At 57.5% G+C, this 11,524-nt stretch overlaps 2 protein-coding genes across 3 annotated transcripts; both read left to right on the top strand.

Annotated features, from left to right (window-relative positions):
* Positions 1–2,095: 2,095 nt before the first annotated feature.
* On the top strand, positions 2,096–3,539 carry LOC135309352 (uncharacterized). Its single transcript, XM_064435501.1, has 3 exons — positions 2,096–2,450; positions 2,880–2,944; positions 3,054–3,539. The coding sequence occupies exons 1-3, from the start codon at positions 2,330–2,332 to the stop codon at positions 3,537–3,539; spliced, it is 672 nt and encodes a 223-aa protein (XP_064291571.1). The 5' UTR covers positions 2,096–2,329.
* Positions 3,540–3,833: 294 nt separating this feature from the next.
* LOC135308492 (maestro heat-like repeat-containing protein family member 7) lies at positions 3,834–8,738 on the top strand. Of its 2 annotated transcripts, XM_064433466.1 has the most exons (8): positions 3,834–3,989; positions 4,243–4,430; positions 4,520–4,657; positions 4,934–5,048; positions 5,221–5,361; positions 6,501–6,656; positions 6,816–6,917; positions 8,035–8,738. In XM_064433466.1, the coding sequence occupies exons 1-8, from the start codon at positions 3,849–3,851 to the stop codon at positions 8,095–8,097; spliced, it is 1,044 nt and encodes a 347-aa protein (XP_064289536.1). In that variant the 5' UTR covers positions 3,834–3,848; the 3' UTR covers positions 8,098–8,738. The 2 variants fall into 2 exon arrangements, with proteins under 2 accessions (XP_064289536.1, XP_064289537.1); XM_064433467.1 differs by lacking the exons at positions 6,501–6,656; positions 6,816–6,917; positions 8,035–8,738 and adding an exon at positions 5,554–5,760.
* Positions 8,739–11,524: the final 2,786 nt, after the last annotated feature.

The following is an 11,524-nucleotide window of genomic DNA, read 5'->3' as shown; positions in this document are numbered from 1 at the left end:
GCAAAGAGTAAACGATGTTGCATTGACAGATTTAACACATGGACACACACACGATATTATACCAGACTTAATAAACTCTCTAAACCAGCTCCCAATCCAAATTCCAGCCACATTTAATCAATGCCAGTTAGCATACCACTCCTGAACTCTGGGACTCTAACCCACCAAGGGGACGCTCGCCCCTGCCCCGGGACCGTGTAGGTGGGACTCCCTGTGCCACCTGTGCAAGGCACCCATCAGACTTGAACCCACATGGTGTGAATGAGCTGTGTAGGCGGGGGCCTCTGTGTATGACAAACAAGTGAGTATTGCTTGATACCACGGGTAACAAAGGAACAGACAGAACAAATGCGAGCAGTTAGTGATACAGAGTTTTTCCATATGACATACTTCACATCCTTGTCTGTCCCAGCATGGATCCAGGGTCTGTGGAGGCACCAGTTTCTTGCTTGTGCAATGTTCTACCTCCCCCAAGAGGAAAGAGGCAGCTGGAGAAAGAGCTTGCCAGGCTGCACTCCATCCTTTAGCAGCATCCCTGGGTGAGTGGAGAAGTCCCAGCCGAGCGCAAATGTGCCAATGGAACAGCCGTGCTCAGGAAGGCTCGGTGGGAAGGATGATCCAGGAACCATGGGCCTGGCAGCCTGAGCTTGCTACCGGGAAAGGCCTTGGAGCAGATCCTCCTGAGGGCCATCCCACAGCATGTGCAGGGAACCAGGGGGTCTGCTGGAGGCTGGGAAAGCTCTGCCGAGGGACAGGGACAGCTGGGGGTACCAGTGGGGTGTTGAGGGCTCCTGTGTGGGTGTTTGGGGGGATTGGTGTTGGGGGGCAGGTTGGGGAAGGAGTTGTCTGGAAGGGGAGAGGTCTAGGCTGGAATTGGAGTCAGTTTGAAGACAGCATCTGTGGTTTGGTGGAGCATTGGTTATGGAGGGCAGAAAGAATACCTGTGACTATTTCTGTTCATGGTCCTGATTATCCTGCAGGGAAGAAAAGGACTTGCATTCTTTTAGAGCTTCTATTCCTTAAGGGAATGAGGATATTATCATCCGTTCATTGAAAACCATTTGAAAGCAAAGAATGGCCTCTGTTCACCTCTGGGTAGTGTGATGTTTGTAAAGTGACTCCCTATGCATGACATCAAGGCACATGAGTTGCTGCTTTGAGAGGGAAAGCCAATTTCCAACTCTCATGTTCTCAGGCCATCGCAATTGATTGGGGGAGTTTGCAACTTTTTTGGAACTACTTGAGTTGAGAAATGGGAAGTAAAACTTTCCTGAAGTGAGGAGTCTTTAATGCCAGATTCTTCTGTGTCATGACGGTAAAGAGGCTTTTGTGCTGCAGGAAATTACTTTAATGAGAAAACACTTCCAGCATGTAGTAAGAGCTTCTGCCAGACACCAAGTGTTGCAGCAGAACTCCAGGTGCTGCTGCCAACAGCCCCTGCAGGGAGGAGCACAGCCCCCAGTGCACGTGGGCTTTGGCTCCCTGTGGCACAGAAGCCCCCCGGGGCACAGGTCTCTGGGGCAGGAGAGGGGCAGCAGCGCTGCCAGGGCTCGGGGGGTGGCAGCTCTGCTTGGGCGGGGACTCTGCCACACCTGCTGATGGCAGCGCTGCCCGGGCCCCAGGGCTCAGAGCAGCATTGGTGCCCTGGCCCACACGTTCCCTGTGCCTGTCACAGCCGCGGGTTTAGGATGGCCAGCAGCCGGGACGTGTCCCAAGGAGGCCCCGTGTCAGCTTCCCTGGAAGGCCCTGTGCCCTTGCCAGCGCGGCTGCCTCAGCAGCCCTGGGGGCTCCTTCTGCTGCCCTGAGCCCGCAGAGCAGGGCAGCGTTTGCTGATGGGCTGAGCCCTTCCTAAAGATCCTGTCGGGCTGCCTTAGACACTTGGGGCCAGGGATTCCTGCCAACCGGGGCCACTTTGGGTGGGCTGGGGGCGGCCCCAGGGCAGGTGGCAGTGTGTGCAAGGGCCCTTCGTGACACGCTGCAGCACGGTCACCGTGGCATGGAAGGGAACTGGGTATCCAAGGGCCTTTGTGACACGTGCTGACATAGGAGCTGGAAGTGATAAGAACACTCCAGAGTTCTCTGAGAACACGACGGGACAGAGCGGTGCTGTGAGGAGCCCCCGCACAGCGCACTTGTTCTTGTCTGACCCAGAGGTTTTTTGAGGAGTTCTTCCTGCAGCTGACCTTGAGGCTAGACCACAGGACCTGGTGACCCGTGGCCTTCCGAGGCTTCTGTTCTGCAGGTGCCCTCAAGGGCAGAGCGTGGGACTTGGTGCCTTGGACCTTTTCCAAGGCTTCTCTCCTGCAACTAGCTCCTACTAGTCACTGACATGGAGCAGAGATCCCTGAGAGTACCCAAGATGGCCTGTTTAGAGGAGGAGAAAGAAGGCTCTGGAGCTGCCCCAGCAGAGCAGACTGAAGAGGTGGTGCCGCTCCATCCACCACAGGAGGGTGAGTGGCAGAGCTGGGCCGCAGTGCTGGAGCCTACAGCCAGCCTGGCCCAATCCCATGGCATCCCATCCCAACCTATCCCATGGCTTCCCATCCCATGGCATCCCATGGCAACCCATGGCATCCCATGGCATCCCATCCCATCCCATCCCATTCCATGGCATCCCATCCCATCCCATCCCATCCCATCCCATCCCATCCCATCCCATCCCGTCCCGTCCCGTCCCGTCCCGTCCCATCCCATCCCATCCCCTGGGGACATGCCCATGGACAGGACGGAAGAGGGCCCAGGCAGACACCCTGCAGTGGCCGTGCTCCATCCCCCTGGGGCATCCCGGGGCTGTCCCTGCCTGGGGAGCGCAGGGCTGGGCTGTGTTCTCCGGCCTCTCCCGCAGCCCCTCAGCTCTGGCTGTGCTCGCTCTTTGCCAGATGCAGCCGTGGAGCGCACACAAGAGCAGCAATCCAGCCGTGGCCGCTTCCGCAGAACAGCGCAGGTACCTGCAGCCATGCCCACCGGGGCTGGGCCTGCTGTCCCTGCTCGGCCGAGCACCGTGTGTGGAGCACTCCATGGAACATCCCTGGCTTCTTGCCCTTCTCCTACAGCTCGTTTGCAAATTCATCAAGAGGATTCGTCAGGAAGAGACCATCACCAGGGGCGCTGGGTACAGGCCATACTCGCCCATCTTCCAAAGCAAGACCAGTGCTGCCCTGCTGTATATGCTTGTAGAGGAAGGTTTTTTCAATCCAAAGCAAGTAAGCAACCTGTGGCCAGGGTTTGATCCCCCAAGGAATGGCTTGGTCTCTGAAGCCACGCCTGCTGGTCCTTATGAGCCTCTGAAGCCATCGCAGTGTGATGGGAAGGGAAGAACGTCTCTGGGGAAGCTGGGGACATTGCTCCCTTTGGCAGCTTTCCAAGTTTCCCTGTGCCTTCTCCAGGTGCCTGCCATGGTGAGGTACATCCACCAGTGGCTCCTGGCCAATGATTCCGCTGAGCACAGGCTGGACAAGACCCTGCTGAATCTCACTGAAGCACAGTGTGATGATGTAGTCATGACGCTCCTGCGTGTGGCCCCGTCCTGTGACAGGTAAGGGCCCAGCTGCCCAGAGGGCTCAGGGCTCCCCAGCCCATCACCCTGCACAGCCTGGCCCAGGTGTCTGAGCAGCAGAGACTTCCAGGGCCCTCTGGCTGCTCCCTTTCCCAGCCCTGGCATGTCAGCCCCCGAGCCTGCTGCCGTGCTCCCTCCCTGCCCCTCAGGGCTCTGTCCCCACAGGGCTGGGCTGCCTGGCTGCTGCTGGCCAGGGGCAGAGGGGAGACGCAGAACTGGCAGCCAGCTCAGCTCCCAGCGGTGCTGTGTCTGAGACCGCCCTGAGACAGAGCTCTAACCCTGCAGAGCTGCCATGGCCATGTGGAAAACCATCATGGGCTCAAGCAGGACTGCGGAGCTGGCACAGCTGGTACTCCTGGATGTGCTGGGGAACTGGCCTGAGCACAGCACGTGCACCTCCGATGGGGACAAAACGGGTGTCTTTGCCCTGGCTGTGAGTTTCTGCAAGTGGCCTTTGCTGGCCCCAAGGCTGCCTCTCCAGCTCCTTCCCATCCTCTCCATCCTCCTTCCCCCACTGCATCTCCCTGCCTCAGGCGCTGGCCTGAAACCTGGCCCAGGGGCAGCTTCAGGGCCACCAGGCCCCCTGCTCCCCCTGCGTCTCTCCGGGCCTCTCCCTGCCACGCTCGGGCCCTGCCACACGGACACCTCGGCACTGAGCGCTCTCTTTGGGCCTTTGTCCTTTGCAGGCAACTCTGGTGATGTGGAAGATCCTCCAGGTGCGCTGTGTCCCACATCTAATGAAGTTTTATTTCCCACGCCTGTTTGTGCACCTGCTCTTCCAAGTGTTCTTCAGCACAGAAGAGATGCCAAAGAAGGTTGATACCTTCTGGAAGGGATGCCAGGAAGAACACGGCCTTGCCACCAGCCCCAACAGGTGCTCCATCCTAGAGCTCCTGTCCAGGCCATGTGGTCTGGGAAGGAGCCAGTGCTCCCAGTGTGACCTGGGCTTTGCTCTGCACACAGCTTTGCAGTGAGGACCCTGAAGTTGCTGCTCTGCCGAAAGCAGTACAAGGATGTGGTGGTGGCAATGGAACGCAAGGGTGCCTGGGACACACTGCTGTGTGCTGACACCCACCACTATGCCGTGGGTCTGCTGGCCAGGTGAGACCCCCTTCTCCCCATTGCTCCAGCCACTTGTGCTCTGTGCCCAGGGTGCCCCACACAGTCCCTGTGGCTGTGGGCCAGAGGCCCTTGTCACTGAGGGACGGCCAAGCAGACTGGAAAAGGCTGGGAGAGGAGGGTGCCCCCAAGGAGCCGCCTCCCAAATGGCCCAGGTGCCCTTGCAGGATGCTGGAGAAAGACCAGACCTGTGTGAGTGAGTCCTGGGAGAGGTTTACTCTCCTGACTCACAGTCATGTTGACTTTTTCTCCTGCCAGGGAGATGTCCTGCGTCTCCATACTCTCCTGTTCCTGGATCTTTCGCTACCTGCTCCGGCTGCTGAGCACACAGGAGCCACACTGGGATCTGCCTGCCCTGGCGTTCCTTGTGGAGGTGAGCCTGAAGGCCAGCGCTGCCTGGCTGAGCTGTCTCCCAGCTCTCTGCCCTCTCGTAGCCGCAGCTGCCTGGGATGGTGCCCGTGCCCTGTGCTGCTGCCTGGGCCCAGCCCTGTGCGGTTCCGGGCTCCTGCTGGCCGGGTGCCCTGTCACTGCCCTGTGCCTTTCAGGTCCTCGGGTGCCTGGACTTGAGGGAACGTGATGCTGACAGAGTCCTGCAAATCTTGTCAAGGCATGTGCAGAGCAAGTGCAGGGAGAGGCGTCACCTGGCACTCAGGGCCCTTCTCAAGCTCACTGATGATCCCTCGATGGTGAGAAGGGGCAGCGGCTGAAGCTGCACTGGGAATGCTGTCACTTGGGCTTGGCTGGGCTTTGGGCTCTGGGGCAGCTGCTCCCAGCTCTCCTGCCTCCCGCTTCAGCTGCCCGAGTGCTTCGGGACAGGCCTTTGGCCTCCAGGTCCTGCAGCGGCAGGGTGGCGCTTCACAGACCTGTGTTCCGCGCAGACCGAAAAAATGTGGAGCCTGATTGAAAGTCTTGTGGAGCTCCTGTGGGATGCAAATGGAGAGGCAGTTAAAATGACAGTCATGGTACTCAGCTTTATAAGCTTGGACAAGGACCTACGGATACTGTCCTGGCTTGTAAAGTAGGCATGTATTCTATTTTGCCATCTGTTGGGGGTTGGGCAGTTTTTCTTATCTCTTTCAAGAACAATGACACTGCCAGGAAGATAATCTCCTGCTGATGGGCTACTGAATTACTCAGTGTGGCTGGTAAGATTAGTTACATCATCCCATTCAGAGATGTTCCACCCAGAGGGAGGAGCCAAGCATCCCTGACACCATAAAACAAGAATTTCTGAGACCACAGACAGCCTTCTTCGCTGGATTTCCGAGAGGAATCAGGAACCAAGGCCCAGCTGCTCCTTTGCCGCATTTTCGGAAGGGATCTACACCCTTCTGCAGATCGCCGCTCCAGGAGGAGCAGCCATCATCTGGCTGGACTACTATCAACACCCTGACTTCTCAGGGTGTCAGGTTTTTCTCACTCTGCTAGTGGGTTTTTTTTGCTTGTACTAAATTACATTGTTATTTAGTTTTTTTCTTCCTAGTAAAGAGCTGTTATTCCCATTCCCATATCTTTGCCTGAGAGCCCTTTTAATTCTGAAATTGTGATAATTCGGAAGGAGGGGGTTTACCTTTTCCATTTCACAGGAGGCTTTTGCCTTCCTTCACAGACTCCTGTCTTTTCAAATCAAGACAGATACCCAGCCCCATTGCCCTGCAGCTGGCTGAGGCGCTCCTGCCACTCTTTGACCATGTAAGGCTCTGTGGTCCCAGCAATGACCGCTGGGTGCTGCCTGGACACTTTATGCCCTGTAGATTTGCAGGCCTGTGACCAGCTGAGACCCTCGCAGCCTATACTAAGGTCGTCTTTTCTTCTGTTCATACAGAATAATAGCCAGGTGCAACTGCTCTCCATATTGCTCTTCCGAACATTGCTGACTCTTCCACTGAAAAAGGAAAGAAAGGTCCTGAAGTCACAGGTGCGACAGAGCCTGCTCCCACTCTTCTTCCACTGCCATGATGAGAATTGGCGTGTGGCACAAGTGAGTATTCCCGGGCTGCTGTTAGACCCCTGCAAGGGGGCATGGATGCTCCCTGTCCTGGCGCCTGGCAGGCTGCAGCCTCCTCCAGGCCGTGGCACAGGGACACAGGTCCTGGGTCCTGGCCTGTGGGGCCATTTCTGCCACTCTGCTGCTCACCAGGCTTCTCTGGAAACGCTGCTTTGTGTGGCTGACTTCCTGAAGAGGAAGGATCTTGACAAAGTGGCAAAGGAGAAGAAACTGTGGATGTTTGCAGACACCCTGGTAAGGACAGCTTGGAATCCCGAGCCTCAGCCTGGAGAAGGCCCCTGAGTGCGGTGCTCAATGTGAGGGGCTGGCAGCTGTGCCCCTGCCCGCTGCTGCACCCAGAGGCCGCGCGGGCTCTTCTCCAGGCTGCTGTGGGCCCGAGCCGGGTGCCCATGGAGCCCCGGCGCGGCGGGGCTGCGGGGCGGCCCCGCGGCTCCCCGGGCAGCAGCCGGCCCTCTGCCCCCTGCGGAGCCCGGTGCCAGCGGCTGCTGGCCGCGCCTCAGGGCTGTGCGGGCAGGGGAGGCCGGGGCTGGGCGCAGGGAACGCCCGCCACAGGGGCTGAGCCCGCGCCGAGCCTTCCCTGCTGCCGCTCTCTGCAGCTGGCAGAGAACACGAGCCGAGCGGCCGAGCAGCTGCGCCGGGACCTGCCCTACCTGGAGAGCCCCCAGGAGCCCCTGCGAGAGGCGGCCATCAGGTTCATGGGTGAGCCACGAGGCCGGGCTCCCTCCCCGGCCCACCGCAGCTCGGCCCCAGCCCCGCCCGCTGCCCCGGCAGCGCCATCCGGGCCCGACGCCGTGGAGCCCCGCCTGGCCCGGGCGCTGCTGCCGCCCTCTGGCCGCCCTGCCAGCTGAGAAATGCTCCTTGGGCCTTGGCCTTGGTCAACAGCCCCTGGGCTCAGCTCCTCTGCAGCTCAGCACAAACACTGTCTGCCCCAGCTCCTGGTTTCTGGAGGAGCAGCCCTGGGAACTGGTTTTGTTCCCTCAGTGGCACAACATCCCTGTTCTCACACTGCCAAAGAAAGCTGTTGATGCCAAGTGTGGCCAGGAGGAACCATTGCTGGGACTGAAGCCCCTCTCTTGGGGCCCTACAAACAGCGCTGCAAAAGGAGCCCCTTGGAGCTCTCCTGGGCCAGCGACTCCCTCTGAGTGGGGCCTCTCCCAGCCGGGAACTCTCCCGTTCGCTGCACTCGGGGATCCTGAACAACGACGGAGCCTGGGCCGATCCCCCCACTCCTCCAGGCTCAACCCTTCACCCACTGGGGAGATGCCAAAGCATCCACAGGGAGTATTTCTTCCCCTCAGGGGAATTTCTCACAGGTGCCTTGCACTGACTCTTTGTGTCTGTGTGCACACAGGAGTGCCTGTGCTGGGGAAAAGTGACAGAAATTATGCTCTCGGAGGGGTTGGAGTGCCTTTGATAGCTGAGTCAGTCAGACCTGTAAGTAAGGTTAAGTCATGAGGAATAACCTAAGTTAAATGTTGTTAAGAGTTGTTTTGCTGCTAAGTAGCTATGTTTAATATAAGTTATAAGCTGAGTTAAATACTGTTAAATGTTATTTCTTTGTTAAATTGCAAAGTCATAGGTCATAGGTTAAATACTGATAAGCTCTGTTCTTTTGCTAAATTGTGAAGTTGAAGGTATCAGTTAAGGTTAAGGTGGAAGTTAAGGTTAAGTTATAAGTTAAGTCCTGTTAAGTTTGAGCTCTGTTAAGCTTTTGGGCCACATTCCTTTTATCCTTGCCCTCACTGTCCTTGTGTCACACACACACACACACACACACACACACACACACACAGGGGCGGTTTTCGGTTCCTTTCTGGTTTGATTGCCTGGATTTTGTTTGGTTTTGTTGTTGCTTTGTTTCCTTCGTGTGCTTGAAGTGTCCAGTCAGGAGCAGAGTGACTCTTGCCAAGGAATTTTGTGGTGCTGTCACTTAATATTAAATCTGGTTGTTGCTGATCCCTTGCTGGGGATTTTTTCAGCGCTCTCAAGCACTTGTTCGTAACAGGGTGAAGGAGCCCTGGCCCAGGCTCTGGCCCTGGGGGACACGGGGACACTGCCGGGGGGTCCCTGTCCCCCTGTCCCACCCCCCAGGGCCCCGGCCCCCCGTCCCCGTGTCAGGCTCTGGGGTCGATCTCGTGGAACATCCTCTGGGGGAGGCTGCGGCGCTGGGGACGGGGGGACCCGGGGGGACAGGGGACCCCGCTGTGCACAAGCAGCGTTGGACTGCTCTGGGGGAACTGTGAGGGGGGCTGGGGCAGAGTGACCTCCCCAGTGACCTCACACAGCCCCTGTGATGTCACACAGCCCATTGTGATGCCACAGCCCATATTGTGATGTCACAGATAATGTTGTGATATCACACAACCTACCCTGGGATGTCACACAGCCATTCTGTGATGTCACATCCCCTCTGTGATGTCACACAGATACCCTGTGATGGCAGAATCCATTCTATGATGTCACAACCTATGATGTCACAGAGCCTACTCTATGATGTCACAGACAACTCAGTGATGACACACACAACTGCTCTGTGATGTCACAAAGCCCCTTCATGATATCACAGGGCCAGTGCTGGGATACCATTCTGTGATATAAATCTGCACTGTGATGTCACAGAAGAAGATTTGGTGATGTCACAAAGTCACCATGTGATGTCACCGTCTGTTCTGTGATGTCACACCTGGCTCTGTGAAGTTGCTCAGTCACCCAGTGATGTCACAACCCACTCTCTGATGTCACAGAGCCACCTTCCATGATGGCAGAGGCTACTCCATGGCCTCACATCCTACTCTGTGATGTCACAACCCCCTCCATGATGTTACACAATCCTCTCTGTGATGCCATACTGACACTCTGTAATGTCACAGCACAGTTTCACATCACAGCCTGCTCTATGATGTCATACTGCCATGCCATGATGTCACAGCCTGCTCTGTGATGTCACACAGAATCCCTTCTATTATGCTGTTGCTACTCAATGACCTCACGCAAGAAACTCTGTGATGTCACAGCCCAACCTATGACCTCACACAGCCCACTCTGTGCTGTCACACAGCCCCTTGCTGACATCACAGCTGCTCTGTGCCTCTAGGACACAGCCACAGAGGTGCTGCTGTGACACAGCCCCCTCTGGGACATCCCCCAGCCCCTGCCAGTGCTGAGCCCCTGTCAGCTCTGTCTGTGCCCTGCTGGTGTCCCTGAGCTGCCCTGGCAGTGCCCCAGCCCTGCTGGGCTGTGCACAGGAGCTGCTCCTGGCCAGAGCTGTCTCTCTGCAGCGCTGCCCTTGCCAGGAGCTGCCTCTGGGCCAGGAGCCCGGCCCAGCTCAGCAGCACAGACAGAGCACAAGGACTTTAATGACCCTCTGGGGCTTTGGTGCTCTTTGCATCAGACTCAGTCTCTCAGAGTATCCTCAAAGAACTTCTCAAGAACTCCAAATCAGATTCAAATTTCAAACTTTCTTTAACTTCTAATGGGTCCCAAGGATGGACACAACTCATGTGAATGTGTCCCCAGGTTCCAGGTAGAGCAGAACACTGGAGGCAGTGATGACAGGTGGAAACAAGCAAGGGAAAGGTGTCTCTGGTGCTGAGCAAACCTGGATGTGTTTCAGGAATGCAAAGGGCCAAGGCCTGAGCCCCAGCCCCTGTCAAGGCAGATCCTGTCCCTTCCTCCTTGCTCAGGGCTCTTCCCGGGATGGGCTCTGGCATGTGGGGATGTGCAATGCCAAGGGCAGGACCATGGGGCGGCCCCTGCCAGGCTGCTGAGCAGGGACAAGGAGGCAATGAGGCCCCAGGCCTGCAAGGGTCACTTGTCCTCTCGTGGCCTCAGGCCCAGGGCCCAGTATTCGGTGTCTGCACCTTCAGCGAGGGCAGGGGACCAGCAGGGGCTGTTGTCTGGGTGCTGCCGATAAAGGGCAGGGGGCAGTCGCAGGGCTGGCACCCAGCCCGGGCCCTGGTGGCTCCCCAGGCCACGGTGCCGTGACCGCGGCCCTCCTGTCACAGAGCTCTGAGCCCACAGAGCTGCTGCCACCATGGTGAGGGCGGCCGTGTCTCCTCCCGCGGGGCTGCGCAGTCGCTGCTGCCCCGACAGCTTTTGACCTCACAGAAACAGCACCAGAGCCTGCTCAGGAACGTGCTCAAGAACAGCAAGTCTACTTTCAGCACTTCCATTGGCTGCTCCTTTAGGGTGATCGCACCACACTCAGAGACACAGAACACCTTCTCCTTCTCCTTTGAGAATTATGTCTGTCCTCTGCACTTTCACAATGCTCCAGATATTAGCTGCTGGCCTCAGCTAGACATATAAACAATGCTGCATTAAACTTTAAGCTCGCCTGTTTTTTCATGCAAGGATGCATGAAAAACACACAGAAAAGTCCAAGGAGACATGCGAGTGGCTCTGTAGAGTCTCTCTGTCCTGTGAAATTCAGTAGCTGTGGTGCTTTTGTACTGCAGCTAATCCCAGCTATGGAAAATATCATTCCAGGAAAGAGCAACATCATCTGACAGAGACCAAGTGTTGCAGCAGTGCTCCAGGTGCTGCTGCCAACAGCCCCTGCAGGGAGGAGCACAGCCCCCAGTGCACGTGGGCTTTGGCTCCCTGTGGCACAGAAGCCCCCTGGGGCACAGGTCTCTGGGGCAGGAGAGGGGCAGCAGCGCTGCCAGGGCTCGGGGGGTGGCAGGTCTGCTTGGGCGGGGACTCTGCCACACCTGCTGATGGCAGCGCTGCCCGGGCCCCAGGGCTCAGAGCAGCATTGGTGCCCTGGCCCACACGTTCCCTGTGCCTGTCACAGCCGCGGGTTTAGGATGGCCAGCAGCCGGGACGTGTCCCAAGGAGGC

The sequence above is a fragment of the Passer domesticus genome, chromosome 10 (assembly GCF_036417665.1).
Source record: "Passer domesticus isolate bPasDom1 chromosome 10, bPasDom1.hap1, whole genome shotgun sequence".
NCBI lineage: Eukaryota > Metazoa > Chordata > Aves > Passeriformes > Passeridae > Passer > Passer domesticus.
This window is presented reverse-complemented; position numbering and strand designations above follow the sequence as displayed.